Here is a 15,730-nt window from a genome sequence, read left to right as displayed (position 1 = left end):
CGCCCGGCCGAATAATTTTTTAATTTAAAAAAATTTTATAGAGACGAGGTCTCACCATCTTGCCCAGGGTGGTCTTGAACTCCAAGGCTCAAGTAATCCTCCCACCCTGGACTCCCAAAGTGTTGACATTACAGGTGTGAGTCACTGCGCCCAGCCTAGAGCTAGAACTATTTTACAAGCCGTCCACTCTTTCCTAGTGCCTGCTATATGATTGGGGAGGGGGTGTTAGGAGATATTTGGTAGAAGGATGGACTTGTGGAAGTATGGCGGGATGGAAGAATGGGTAGGTGGGTGTAACAGTTTATAGATGGATGAATTCTTTTAGGCATGTTGGCTGATTCTTTAAGTCCACTTTCTAATAAACATATGTGTTGGCTTCATAATGATGGTTAACTAATAGATAGAATAGTTTGACTTTTGTTCATTGTATCATCACATTCCTACAATGTTTGAGGTACTCTCAGCAATTTGGAGATGTCTCATTTCTTTTAGTGTTAAATTGTTTCTGGGACTACTACTAGTCACTGTAGTTTAAAAGATTAACTGAAAAGGTGTTTTAAGGAATTGTGAGGAAGGTGGGGGAAATCAGATGATAAAACTCAGGACTGAGGCCAGACATGGTGGCTCACGTCTGTAATCTCAGCACTTTGGGAGGCTGAGGCAGGTGGATCACCTGAGGTCAGGTGTTCGATACCAGCCTGGCCAATATGGTGAAACCCAGTCTCTACTAAAAATACAAAAATTAGCCGAGTGTGGTGGTGCATAGCTGTAGCCCCAGCTACTTGGGAGGCTGAGGTAGGAGAATCACTTGAACCCAGTAGGCAGAGATTGCAGTGAGCTGAGATCACGCCACTGTACTCCAGCCTGGGCAGCACAGCTAGACTCCATCTAAAAATAATAATAAAACTCAGGACTCAATCAGGTGGCAAGTTGGAATCCATAACTGTGGGAATAAACTCTTTACAGAATCACACATTCATAATTGGGGCATCCTGCCATTTAGCGTAGTTCATTTTGGTTTTGATTTTGATTGGGAGTGTGGGATGGCAGTGAATCTTTATATCTTTTCCTGTGAAACATTGACCAAAGGTGAGTGTATTGTTGGTGATACCTTTTACCACTTTCTTTTCTTCTTTTCCTGCCTTTCCACTCTTACTATCGTAAACTTTTCATGTTACCCTCTGGATGAAAGCTGCTGTTCCTAGTGGTTACAGAGTTTGATATTGTGGGCAGGATAAGGGGAAGGAATGTGGGTGCTATTCGATCCTTCCCATCCGGTGCACTAGAGAGCTGGGAAGGACTAGAAACATGGGACAAATTGCTCTGTGAACTTTACGGTAATGAGCACGGGTAGGCCTCAGTTTACAACCCTACTGTGTTTTTTTAGGTGTGTTTATTAGTATTTGGAACACTATGGTCTTCAGTGGCAATAGTGTTGTTTTGTTTTTCTTTTTTTTTTTTTTTTTTGGAGACGGAGTCTCGCTCTGTCACCTATGCTGGAGTGCAGCGACACGATCTTGGCTCACTGCAACCTCTGCCTCCCTGGTTCAAGCGATTCTCATGCTTCAGACTCCCAAGTAGCTGAGATTACAGGCCTGTGCCACCACGTCCGGGTGATTTTGGTATTTTTAGTAGAGGCGGGGTTTCACCAGGTTGGTGTTGAACTCCTGACCTCAAGTGATCTGCCCTCTTTGGCCTCCCAGAGTGCTGGGATCACAGTCGTGAGCCACCATGCCCGGCCACAGTCGTGTTACAAATGATCCTTTAGCCCACAGGCAAGCTTGAGAAATGATGACAATGATGAAAGCTATAAATAGCTGAAATACATTCCTTCAAAAAGTGTAGAGTATTTCAGCAATAGGCCAGTCTAGGGAGTTACCCAACACTTCTGGCAGCATCTTTGAGAAGAAATTATGTCTGAATTCTGAAGCACAATGTCAGGAACACATTTTCCCCTGGGATTTAATGATGGGATCAGCTCTGATGGACGGGCCAGTTGTTGTTGGGGTTGTCTATATAGAGAACAAACATCTATCATTCTTCTCCAGCCCAAAGACAAATATTACAAACTCGGAACTCTCAACCACACATTTCCAGCATTATCAACTGTGTGCTCGCCAGGTTTCTCTCTTGAGACTCACTTCATTACTTTTCCTTCCTCTGTAGTCGCTCAGGGTGGAACTTTGACTTGCCATCACCTTCAACTCCTGAGCCTAAAAACCGCCTGTGTTCCTTTCAGAGCCTACGTGGCCATGGCTGAACGGAAGCTTTCCTCTGTGGAATTGGATGCAGTTCTTCAGAAATGATTGCCAGCCTCGGATTTGAAACCCTGTAGTCTCAAGACAAGGAAATGAGTCAGAGGGACTCACTTAGCTGTCGTGGGTGCCCTACTCTGTTTGACTACTCTATAGCATGGACCTGTAAAGGCCACCCACTGCTGTGGGGGATTCCTGGGTGTCCAGGGATGCTTTGGAGACTGGCTGCTATCACTTCAGGTCCCCTGCTGAGGGTGGCTGTCTCTGCAGGGGAGAAGTCTTAAATTTCACCTTCCCCTTCATTTCTGAATCTTAGGGTTGTGCCCCAGCTCACAGTGCTCCCTCGTCTTTGCGGCTTGTGTTAGCGCTGCGTTTGTCATACTGATTTTATACCTGTGATGATGCTGCCATGCCCCCCCCCCTTTTTTTTTTGAGACAGAGTCTTGCCCTGTTTCCTAGGCTGGAGTGCAGTGGTGTGATCTCAGCTCACTGCAACCTCTGCCTTCTGGGTTCCAGTGATTCTCCTGCCCAGCCTCCTGAGTAGCTGTGATTTACAGGTGCCCACAACCACGTCCAGCTAATTTTTTGTATTTTTAGTAGAGATGGAGTTTCATCATGTTGGCCAGCCTGGTCTCGAACTTCTGACCTCAGGTGATCCACCCGCCTTGGCCTCCCAAAGTGCAGGAATTATAGGCATGAGCCACCGTGCTTGGCCGATGAGCACCTTGCTTTGCTCCTCTCTCATTCTCATCTGCATGTGGCTAAGTTTTCTGACAAGCTTTGCACTGGGGTTTGCAAGCATTTGGAAGTTGAGATAGCGTCTGAGGTTAAAGAGCACAGTGGACAGGCTGTGTCTGCGTGGTTCCAATAATCTGCATTAAAAGTCGGCTCTCCCTTAAAAAAAAAAACACACACACACACACACACACACAGTGGACAGAGAGGAGGAAAAGAAGAGTGTTCTTCTAGCACCACTGCCCACCTATCGGCCTCTGCTCCTCTTTTCCTTACGTTTGTCAAACTGTTTGAATTAGGCTGCAGGGACTACTTTCTCTATTCTGTGTGTACCCAGTTTTAATGATACCAGAAATTAGTTCCGCCCCAGGTATACTTTATCTGAACTGACCTCCATTCTTGGGATTTTTGAAATTCATGGGATTTAGACAACAGAGTCTGCTTTCAATTAACTAGGTCACAGACAATGAATGGTTTTGTAAATGCCTTCAATTTGACCATGGCTCTAGAACACTATTACTCTAGAATAGTGAGTCTCAACTAGAATGAACCTGCAGTCCCCAACAAAGAATCATCTCGTCCACAATGTCAATAGCACCGAGGTGGAGAAACTTGTATTACAACTTTGTGTCATAAAAGCCACGTGTCCTTTGATGTGTCTTTGAGTCATAAGAATCAGGGGAAAAAAAGCATCTGATCAGTTGGAAAGATAACTCCTACTTTCAACAGAAGAAAAAAAAAAGAAAGACTGTAAAACAAGTGAAAAAGTACTGCTTAAGTCCTTGGTGCTCACAACCCATTTCTGCAGTTCATCAAGAACAAATATCCCCGCTCCCTTGGCCCTGTGTTAGAGATCTCCTAAGCCGGGTGACTTCTTCACTGAGTCATTGCAGGCAAACAGAGGAAAACTTTCTTTTGGCTGTTGAATTTACCGCAGATTTCAATAGTCATATTAATTTATCTGATGCATTACAAAGTTATTTGACCTCTGTGTCTTTTTATTTTATTTTATTTTAATTTTTTTGTTTTTGGAGAGAGAGTCTCACTCTGTCTCCCAGGCTGGAGTGAGGTGGTGCAATCATGGCTCACAGTACTCTTTACTTCCCAGCCTCAGGTGATCCTCCCACCTCAGCCTCTCAAGTGGCTGAGACCACAGGCATGCACCACCATGCCTGGCTTATTTTTTGCATTTTAAAAATAAGTGACAGGTTCTCTCCAGGATGCCCAGGCTGGTCTCAAACTTTTGGGCTCAGGCAGTCCGCCTGCCTCGGTCTCCCAAAGTGCTGGGATGACAGGCATGAGGCACTGTGCTGGCCCTCTGCATCTTTAAAACGGAAAAAGCAGATCACATTTCAGGAGCAAATTTTGAGTTTGTCATGTAGGTGGCCAGAGAGTCCTGAACTGAGGTACTTAACATAGGCGAGAGAAACAGCTGTGGGAGATGAGTCGGCACAGTGCCCTGTTCCGGGGCTGAGACTAAGTTGTATGTTTGGCTAAAGAATGTTCTCTTTTTCGTGAACCTGTAATTAGAACATGCCGTACAGAATGGTATTTAAAGTCCATCATCATCTCTTTTTAGGGTTGTTTCTCTAACTTTATTTTTTTCAGAGTTCAGGAAAGAAAATCATTTTTAAAATCAGAAAAGAAATGTAATAGTTTTCAAAAGGGCAACAGGAGGTTAAAATTGGTGATGGTGGTACAATCGTCTTTATCTTAAAACAGAGGCCAGCAACTTTGTGTGTCAATATTTAGGCCTTGTGCAGCAGCTTCACTTTGCTATTGGAGTGGGATGGAGTCGTAGATAACAGGTGATGAATGGGTCAGGCTGGGGAGGTATCACCAAGCAGGAGGCAGTTGGCCAGGGTTTTGTGATTTTCTTCCAGGGAGGGGATAATTGTCCACAATGACACCATGGTACAATCTACCACAACCTCATCCTTAGACTAGCTTGGGCAAGTCTCCTCTGTGGTCCTCTAGCCCCTCTAGTCTGTGCTAATGGAGAACAGGGACTTAATGAATTCAACGTGGCCTTTAAATTTCATCATTATGGGGTTGTTGTTGTTTTGATGTTTCTCAACCCCTGTGTTGCTCAGTTACAGAAATGTGATTGGGTTTTCCTACTATGGAATGGTTAGGAATGTTCATGTGCATTTGAGAAATATATAGACTGGGAAAACAATTTTTTAAAAATGATGGCCAGGTGCGGTGGCTCACACCTGTAATCATAGCTGTAAGCACTTTGGGAGGCTTAGGTCAGGAGATCGAGACCATCCTGGCTAACACGGTGAAACCCCGTCTCTACTAAAAATACAAAAAATTAGCCGGGCGTGGTGGTGGGCGCCTGTAGTCCCAGCTACTCGGGAGGCTGAGGCAGGAGAATGGCGTGAACCCGGGAGGCGGAGCTTGCAGTGACAGAGCGAAATTCCATCTCAAAAATAAATAAATAAATAAATAAATAAATAAATAAATATAAAAGTGATTCAAAATTATTGATTTATAATTCCACAGAGAGAAATTCACCCATTATAGGTGCCCAGTAGAATGGATTTCAGCACATGTATACAGTTGTGCAGCCATTGCCATAGGGCAGTTTTTGGACAGATTTCTACCTTTTTCACTCAGTCACTGTCCCTCCTGCACCCAGCTTTGGATAACCATTCATCTATTGTCTGTGTCTATGGATTTGCCTTTTCCAGAAACTTCATATAAACAGAACCCCACAATATGTAGCCTTTTGTATCTGTCCTCTTTCACTTACCATGATGTCTGTGGTCCATATTTATTGGTGAATGTATCAGTGATTCCTTTTTTTTTTTAAAAAATAACTCAAGAATCCCATTGTATGGATTTGTTCTGTGTATCTCTATACCAGTTACTAGACCTTTGAGTTGTTTCCAGTATTTGGCTAGGAAGAATATTGCTGCTATGAATATTTACACACAAGACTTAAAAATATTTTTTTTTTGAGTAGACAACTATCTAGGAGTTATATTGTTGGGACATACATGGTAAGATTACGTTTAGCTTTTTAAGAAATTGCCAAACCATTTTCCAAAGCAGATGGACCATTTTATATTCTCAGTTTCTCTACACCCTCACCAACATTTGGTAAAGTCGGCCCCTTTTATTATATCCAGGAAATCATTGTTGGCAGTAGAAAATGGAGCCTCTGTGAACCTTACGTTTGACGAAAGGGATGGTATTGCCTCTCTGTCTTACAGGATTGCTTTAAAGTTCACAGGGGGATAGGAATTTATGCGCAAATGCTTTATATTGCAAAAACGTTTCTGGTGATTATGTACAGAAAAATGTTCAGCCATTATGTTAACACTCACATATTTGTCTCAGAGATTAACACGCAAACTTCTCCAATTTTTAATAAAATGTGTATGTTATGTTCAAACTTGTTCCACCTGCTAATAAAGGCAATTTTTAATCAAATTGTGAGCCTTTTCCTTATGTGAGGTTGCCTATATTGTGTATTAAATTATCAGCCTTATTTAGCAATGACTGAATGTAATAGTTTGCATATGGTGGGCAAATTTTTCTTTCCCGCTCCAACTTAGATGGTCTGGACACTTCAAATGTCTGCCTGTGACTTCGTTTTCAAGTGCTTGTGGGTGGCCTCTTTTGGACCTGGGCACATGTGTTCTAACAGAGCAGAAGTAGAAAGATTGGGGTCTCAGAGAAAGCACCAGGAACAATCTATGTACAAAATACCTATTTCAGCGGTTTAACTTTGCAATTCCGATTCTATGAAAATTGCCAGTTAATACTTTTTCAAAGAACAAAGGGGGTGTTTTGAATGCATTTTGCTTCCCATGTGTGGAAGACAGCTGTTTGTGATAGACCTAGGAAAACTGGCCAATGGGCTGTGGATTTGAAATCTGGGCTGGATTTTGTAAAAGTTGCTTATCAGCAGTTCTTCACACCTGTTGGAAAAGACCTTTGGACTACAGGAGCTGAACTGTGTGTTTGATCATAAAGCACTGTGTCAACAAAGGGCTTTGTAGTACTTTAAAACGAAAGGGTAAAGAGAGCCACAGTGAGACACTAAGTCAAACTGCACGCTTTAGTGAAAAAATGCCTTCTGGGTGGCCTGTGGAAGCCAAAAGATACATATTAATCCTGCTGACCATTTATATTCATTTGATACTGTTGCACAATCTCAATTTCATTCTTACTAAATAGACAGTTTTAATTAGGAAACAGGTGTGTGAAATCCTTTTTAACGAAAACAGTGCCAGTGATGGTCACAACACACAGAAAGGTTTGGACTAGGGGTTCTGGGATGGAGCTACGCTGGGAGTTTTTATTTCCTGATTTTAACCTAATGAGTAAAAGTTCTTGCCTTATATAACTTTGAACATTTTCATTGCTGCGAGCGTGGGCGTGCGTGTGTGTTGGGAGGCGTATATTTAAAAGCTTTCAAATATTGCAGTCCCTGACATGTGAATTAAAGAGAGGCTGAAAAAAGTCATCAGGCATTTGGAATCTTTTTCTAGAATGTTGTAAGTAATGCAGTTTGGGTACGGAGGGATATTTGAGAGACCAGCCTCTTGGCAGATGCCTGAAGTCCGTGTTCTCTTGGAAAGCAGCTGTTTGCTAATAAAGAAATCAGGACTGACAGGCAGTTGTGAAGTCTCATTCTTCATGTGTGTTATCAGTGTCTCAGCCTGAAGCAAGAGTAGGGGGACGTGAGGGACTTGTGTGCAAATGGGTACTGACCCCTGTTGGTGCTGTGTGTTCTTTAAATAGGCAGGTCTCAGGATTTATATAGAAGCACTTAATATTCATTTTTGAGGCTATCTGCCATCTTTATAGCAGAGGATTTAAACTCCTCTTTGGCGCATCTTTAAAGAACTGTGAATGGAGTGAACAACTTAAAACCTCCTTAGTATGTACCAGGGAAATGAGTGCATATGAGGAGGGTCTCTTACAGATAAGGTCGCAATAGGGGATACTAGGAGAGTCACAGAACTCTCAGGGGGACTGTGTGAGTTGGTCAATGGGGAAAGGAGTTTGTTCCATTTCAATATTGGGATCTCCAGCCACCGTGATTTTAGAAATGCTTGTAGAACCTACGTCTGGGGATTCTAGCTGGCCCACCCGAAATTCATTCATCAAACTCAAGAGTGACTTAACTATGGCTTCTGAGTAACAGTTAACGTTTTAGGTCCTGGTTTGTGGATTTTATTTATTTATTTTCTATTTTTTTGAGATAGAGTTTACTCTGGCGCCCAGGGTGGAACGTAGTGGCACAATCTCAAGTCAGTGTAACCTCTGCCTCCTGGTTTCAAGCAATTCTCCTGCCTCAGCCTCCTGAGAAGTTGGGATTACAGGCATGCGCCACCATGTCTGGCTAATTTTTGTACTTTTTTGGTAGACACGGGGTTTTACCATGTTGGCCAGGTTGGTCTCAAACTCCTGACCTCAAGTGATCCACCCATCTCAGCCTTCCAAAGTGCTGGGATTACGTGAGCCACCACGTCCGTCCTCCGGCTTGTGGATTTTAAACAGTGTCATCATGGGCACTGAGGGAATGGAGTAACCTTTACGTCAGATTTTGTGTTCTTAAATGTTCCTTTCTAGGAAGATGAAAACAAATAGTTATCTGTGATAACAGGCCATTTAAGGCAACTCTGTATTGTTAGATTTTAATTGCTGATTAATGAATGCATTTGATTTATTTATGCATTATTTTCAGGAGACAAGTAGAGTCAGTGTGATGTGTGGGAAGAGCATGGGATTAGGAATTTGGAGGGACCTGCCTTGGTCACTAGCTGTGTGGCACTGGGCAAAGTCTTAAGCTCCAAGCTGCACTTACCTCTTGGAATTGAAAGGATTCCTATTTTACGGAAGGTTAATATTCAATGTAATGTCACTGAGGCTCCTTAGTACATGACCCTGATAGTACATGACCCTGATATAGCGGGGACACTCTGTTACTGGAGGTGACTACGTTTGCTATTGATTGGCACCATTTAAAGTAACATAAAATGTTGAGTTTACTGGTGTGTCATTTATCCCCTGCCAATTCTATGTTAAAAGAGCAGTACTAGCTCCTTCAACTGGAAGTGGAACATACCATAACCAGTATATTTCAAAGATTTAACAAAACAGAAATAAATGAAATGTAGAAAATTCGAGAAAAGGAGTTGTTCAATTAAAGTGCTATTTTAGGAAGGGAGGGAGGGAGAAAAAAATAAAGTGTTATGTCAAGTGATAATTTTGTTCTATTTGCACGTGAATACATTGATTCATAGAATGTGCTTGGTGTCATTTTTGTTGGAAATGAAATTTTTGAGCAGAGTAGAGAAAGTTTAATGAGATACTGAAGCTCAGTGTTGCATTCCATCATATGGGTATACATCATAAAGGTAATTCTTTCTTTTTTTTTCTTTTTTTAAAATTTCAGTGGTTTTGGGGGAACAGATGGTGTTTAGTTACATGAATATGTTATTCAGTGGTGATTTCTGAGATTTTGGTGCACCCATCACCTGAACAGTGTCCACTGTACCTGTTGTGTCGTCTTTTATCCTTCTCCGCCCTCCCACCCTTCTCCCTGAGTCCCCAGAGTCCATCGTGTCATTCTTATGACTTTGCATCCTCATAGCTTAGCTCCCACTTATAAGCGAGAACATATGATGATTGGTTTTCCATTCCTGAGTGACTTCACTAGAATAACGGTCTCCAGCTCCATCCACGTTGTTGTGAATGTCATTATTTCTTTTTTTTTTTTTTTTGAGACGGAGTCTCGCTCTGTATCCCAGGCTGGAGTGCCGTGGCCGGATCTCAGCTCCCTGCAAGCTCCGCCTCCCGGGTTCACGCCATTCTCCTGCCTCAGCCTCCGGAGTAGCTGGGGCTACAGGCGCCTGCCCCCTCGCCCGGCTAGTTTTTTGTATTTTTTAGTAGAGATGGGGTTTCACTGTGTTAGCCATGATGGTCTCGATCTCCTGACCTCGTGATCCGCCCGCCTCGGCCTCCCAAAGTGCTGGGATTACGGGCTTGAGCCACCGCGCCCGGCCGAATGTCATTATTTCATTCCTTTTTATGGCTGAGTAGTATTCATGAACGTAATTCTTTGAATGACCGGAGAACACCCACTAATTCCTCCAAACTTTATCACTTGTGTTTGAAAAACGGTTTCATGTGATGAAATCAAAGGACGATGAAATTGAGCCTTAAAAAAGCTCAATGTGATATTTCATTTGTCCAGTGGGGAAATAAATAAGTGGAAATGAGATCAATGCCAAAAAATGTGCCCAAGATTTAAAAAGTAGGATCTGGAAGTTGCCGTCTTTTAAGATACAGTCCTGAACTTTGAAGTTCATTAGGTGTCTCATGTAATCCTAACAACATTTGTGCTGGTGGACTGAGTTCTGATACATATTAGAAACTTTAGTTCCTCTTTTGGAGAGTCCAGTTTGCACATGGATTTTGGTATAAGTAGGGGTCAAGGGAGTGGTCTAATGTCCTCCAGGTGCGCAGGTGTACCAGACTTTGACCTAAGAGGATGGGAGCCATTAGTTTCTGAAGAGTTCTCAAAGAGGGTGAATGCTTGTTGTGACCTAGTTAAACTTTTGGTTTCTGGAGCCCAACTGCCTGTCAAATACTCACTCAGTCTTTGTGATGCTGGGCAAGTTTCTTTACCTCTAGGCCTCTGGTTCTCCCTCTGTAAGATGAGAATGATCATAGTGTCTGCCTCATCATCTCAAATGAAGTAATCCACGTAAATCAGTTGCATGGTGAGAACACAGGGGCTAGCTGCTATTTTCTTAGTCCCTCTTCGCCTTCTCTGTCTGGTGGGACTCTTAGTCACACTTGTGGATAGTAAAGCCTGTGGATGATACTTCCTGAAGATGTGTTCTTTGCTTGAGAAAGACGTTTACTTTTCAAAAAGATTTTTTTTAAAGGAATATAGGAGTTATGGTAATTTGAACAGTAGAGTTTCGCCACAAAATGCAATCCAAACTCAGTTCAGTCTTGTTTTGTTTTGTTTACAGGGAACACGGGTCTGGCTGAGAGAAAATGGCCAGCATTTTCCAAGTACTGTAAATTCCTGTGCAGAAGGCGTCGTCGTCTTCCGGACAGACTATGGTCAGGTGAGAGCAAGTCCCTGCAGCTTCCCAACATCAGTGGTCTGCTCTGTAGCTATTCTTGCCCAGGGCATGTGTGCTTGGCCCCGCTACACATACACACGCTTTACATTGTTTTCCTAAGTGATAATTCAGAATCCCAGTGGGAATGTAGAATGTACACCGTGTGTGTGTGTGTGTGATAGATACAATACAGTTCTGTCAAATGGAACACAGCAAATATTCCAACCAGTGTGGGGACAGAAGGACATGGCACTGGCCTGGTTTCCCTCCTGGGTATCTTTTCTGCGTTCTTTCATCTTTTTCAGCAATCAGAAGTATAGGATGCAAGTACTTTGAGGAAAAGTTCAAGTATATTGATATTTGCCGACTGATTAACTTGTTACTTGCTCTTAAAATTCTTAAACTTCCATAGTGTGTTAGTCAGTTTGGGCTGCCCTGACAGAGTACCACAGACTGAGTGATTCATGAAGAGCAAATATCCATGTGTCACAGTTTTGGAGCCTGGGAAGTCCAAGGCCGTCAAGATGCTAGCAGTTCTGTGTCTTGTGAGGTCTCTGCTCACTGGTTCACAGCCAGCCAGCTTCCTGCTGGGCCTCACATCATAGAAGGGGGAGTTCTCTTGGCCCTCTTTTATAAGGGTGCTAATCCTATTCATGAAGGCTGCATCTTCATGACCTAGTCACCTGCCAAAGACCCTAACACCATTTCATGGGAGATGAGGATTTCAACATATTAATTTTGAGGGAGAATACAAACATTCAGTTCAGGCTGGGTACAGTGGCTCACGCCTGTAATCCCAGCACTTTGGGAGGCCGAGTCAGATGGATCACTTGAGGTCATGAGTTCAAGACCAGCCTGGCCAACATGGTGAAACCCCGTCTCTACTAAAAATACAAACATTAGCCGGCTGTGGTGGCAGGCGCCTGTAATCCCAGCTAATTGGTAGGCTGAGGTGGAAGAATTGCTTCGACCTGCGAGGTGGAGGTTGCAGTGAGCTGAGATTGCGCCACTGCACTCAGGCCTGGGTGACAGAGCGAGACTCCGTCTGAGAAAACAAACCATTCAGTTAATCACAAATAGAATGTTGAAAATACTAGGATCCCACTGAGAATTTAGGGTAATGTTGTACTGATCACTGTAAGAACAAGACTGACTAAATCACTGAAGCTGAGCCTATTTATCCACCTTGTTAAGCAACTGAAGAAGTTTCTTGTTTATAGGAGCGCCAGTATTCCTGATTTTGTTTCTTTAGCGTAAAATGAATGAAAAGCCATATCACTCAAATTAAATATGTGAATCCAGAAACTGGTTTGCTTGATTATATTTCGATGATTGTAAGAGAAACCTGGCATCTCCATTTTACTAGGGAAACTAATGTTATAAATTGGCCTGCACCTCAGAGGTGCGTATTAAAATTTAAGACTTAAGGAAATAAAAGATAGTCAAATGCAAGGATCTGAAACATAGAGCTTATATTTTTATTTTTATTTATTTTTTTATTTTCTGAGATGTAGTCTTGCTCTGTTGCCCAGCCTGGAGTGCAGTGGTACCATCTTGGCTCACTGCAACCTTCGCCCCCAGGGTTCAAGTGAGTCTCCTGCCTCAGCCTCCTGAGGAGCTGAGATTCCAGGCGCCCACCACCACACCCGACTAATTTTTGTATTTTTAGTGGAGATGGGGTTTCATCATGTTGGCTAGGCTGGTCTCGAACTCCTGACCTCGAGTGATCTGCCCACCTAGGCCTCCCAAAGTGCTGGGATTACAGGCGTAAGCCACTATCCCTGGCCAAAACCACATAGTTTATGAATTGAGTTTGCAAGTTGTTGTATTGAGAATAAAAGCTTCAGGGCCAGTTTCCATAATTTGAGACAGACGGGCTACTTGGTTATCAAAACTTCTTAGCAGGGGCAGTCTACTTGGTGGAACCGTTCTTAATTCTTGATTTGATAAGCTGTAGTAACACTGTGTTTGTAACTCCTTCATTTCTTTTTCTTTTGAGAGTCTTGAATGGATTTTCAGTATATAGATATATCTGTGCTTTGTGGATGTAGATTTAGGGGTATGGGGAGAAAGGGGGAACAAAGAGGCAGCATGTCTAAGGTCACTGACAGTGTGGACACTTCACCAACACGCAGTCTAGTTCCTTCTCCATTAGAGTCTCAGGTAGTATAGTATGATCTGTAGTCTAAGGAGTAAATAAGTGAATTTTGCTCAACTTTAGGGTCAGGCACTGATTAAATGTTTTAAGTTTCCCTGTAGGATAGGACTGGCCACATTTTTCTGTCACTCTGCCTGTCTTCCCATCTCACTTTCCCCAGATGAGAATTTGGTTTCTTTCAGGACCTGTACATGCTTCTCAAGATGATGTGAAAAGGGAAAACAATATCTAAACAGTATCATTCATTTAACAAAACTGTGTTCCTGAAAGTGTTGTAAAATAGGTTTTTCATGGCACCTGATAAGGTTTGACTGTGTCCCCACCCAAATCTCAACTTGAATTGTATCTCCCAGAAATCCCATATGTTGTGGGAAGGACCCAGGGGGAGGTAATTGAATCATGGGGGCTAGTCTTTCCCATGCTATTCTTGTGATAGCAAGTAAATCTCATGAGATCTAATGGGTTTATCAGGGGTTTCCGCTTTTGCTTCTTCCTCATTTGCCGCCTCCATGTAAGAAGTGCCTTTTGCCTCCTGCCATGATTCTGACACCTCCTGAGCCATGTGGAACTATAAGTCCAACTAAACGTCATTTTCTTCCCAGTTGTGAACATGGACTAATACAGTAAATTCGTACCAAGCGTGGAGCCTTGCTGGAAAGATACCTGAAAACGTGGAAGCAACTTTGGAACTGGGTAACAAGCAGAGGTTGGAACAATTTGGAGGGCTCAGAAGAAGACAGAAAAATGTGGGAAAGTTTTGAACTTCCTCAAGACCTGTTAAATGGCATTGACAGAAATACTGATAATAATATGGACAATGAAATCCAGGCTGAGGTGGTCTCAGATGGAGATGAGGAGCTTGTTGGGAACTGGAGCAAAGGTGACTCTTGTTATGTTTTAGCAAAGAGACTGTTGGCATTTTTTGCCCCTGCCCTAGAGATTTCTGAAACTTTAAACTTCAGAGAGATGATTTAGGGTATCTGGTGGAAGAAATTTCTAAGCAGCAAAGCATTCAAGGGTTGACTTGGGGGCTATTAAAGGCATTCGGTTTTATAAGGGAAGCAGAGCATAACAGTTTGGCAAATTTGCAGCCTGACTATGTGATAGAAAAGAAAACCCCTTTAGGCTGGGTGCGGTGGCTCACACCTGTAATCCTAGCATTTTGGGGTTTTCTTTTTCTTTTTTCTTTTTTCTTTTTTTTGAGATGGAGTCTCGCTTTGTCGCCCAGGCTGGAGTGCAGTGGCATGATCTTGGCTCACTGCAAGCTCCGCCTCCCAGGTTCACGCCATTCTCCTGCCTCAGCCTCCCAAGTAGCTGGGACTACAGGCGCCTGCCACCATGCCCGGTTGTTTTTTGTTTTTTTAGTAGAGACAAAGTTTCACGTGTTAGCCAGGATGGTCTCGATCTCCTGACCTCGTGATCCACCTGCCTTGGCCTCCATAAATGCTGGGATTACAGGCGTGAGCCACTGCGCCTGGCCAAAAATCCCATTTTCTGGGGAGAATTTCAAGCTGGCTCAGAAATTTGCGTAAGTAGCAAGGAGCCTAATGTTAATCCCTAAGACCATGGGGAAAATGTCTCTAGGCCATGTCAGAGACCTTCACAGCAGCCCCTCCATCACAGTCCCAGAGTCCTAGGAGGAAAAAACGGTTTCATGGGCTGGGCCCAGGTCCCTGTGCTGTGTGTAGCCTAGAGACGTGGTGTCCTGTCTCCCAGCTGCTCCACGCTCCAGCTGTGTCTGAAAGGGGCCAATGTTGTACAACTCAGGTTGTGGCTTCAGAGGGTGGAATCCCTAAGCCTTGGCAGCTTCCACGTGTTGTTGAGTCTGCAGGTCCACAGAATTGAGGTTTGGGAACCTCTGCCTAGGTTTCAGAAGATGTGTGGAAATGCTTGAATGCCCAGGCAGAAGTTTGCTGCAGGGGCGGGGCCCTTATGGAGAACCTTTGCTAGGGCAATGTGGAAGGGAGATGTGGGTCGGAGCCCCCACACAGAGTCGCCACTGGGGGTACCGCCTAGTGGAGCTGTGAGAAGAAGGCCACCATCCTCCAGACTGCAGAATGGTGGATCCACTGACAGCTTGTACTGTGCACCTGGAAAAGCTGCAGACAGCACCAGTCCGTGAAAGCAGTTGGGAGAGAGGCAGTACCCTGCAAAGCCACAGGGGTGGAGCTGCCCAAGACCATGGGAACCCACTTCTTGCATCATTGTGACCTGGATATGAGGCTTGGAATCAAAGGAGATAATTTTGGAGCTTTAAAATTTGACTGCCTCACTGGATTTCAGACTTGCATGGGCCCTGTGACCTCTTTGTTTTGACCAATTTCTCCTATTTGGAATGGCTGTGTTTACCCAATACCTGTACTCGCATTGTATATAGGAAGTAACTAGCTTGCTTTTGAATATTCAAGCTTATAGGCAGAAGGGACTTGCCTTGTCTCAGATGAGACTTTGGACTGTGGACTTTTGGGTTAATGCTGAAA

At 43.5% G+C, this 15,730-nt stretch overlaps 1 protein-coding gene across 1 annotated transcript in view; it reads left to right on the top strand.

Moving 5' to 3' along the window:
* Positions 1–15,730, top strand: part of MYO10 (myosin X) — a 362,468-nt gene that overhangs the window by 54,042 nt on the left and 292,696 nt on the right. Inside the window, exon 2 of the mRNA XM_011993607.1 lies at positions 10,997–11,095. Within this exon, the coding sequence (XP_011848997.1) occupies positions 10,997–11,095 (99 nt within the window). The remainder of the gene's footprint in view (positions 1–10,996; positions 11,096–15,730) is intronic.

The sequence above is a fragment of the Mandrillus leucophaeus genome, unplaced genomic scaffold (genome assembly GCF_000951045.1).
Source record: "Mandrillus leucophaeus isolate KB7577 unplaced genomic scaffold, Mleu.le_1.0 Scaffold430, whole genome shotgun sequence".
Taxonomy (NCBI): Eukaryota; Metazoa; Chordata; class Mammalia; order Primates; family Cercopithecidae; genus Mandrillus; species Mandrillus leucophaeus.
The sequence above is the reverse complement of the archived record's forward strand: the minus strand, read 5'-3'. Positions and strand labels throughout refer to the sequence as shown.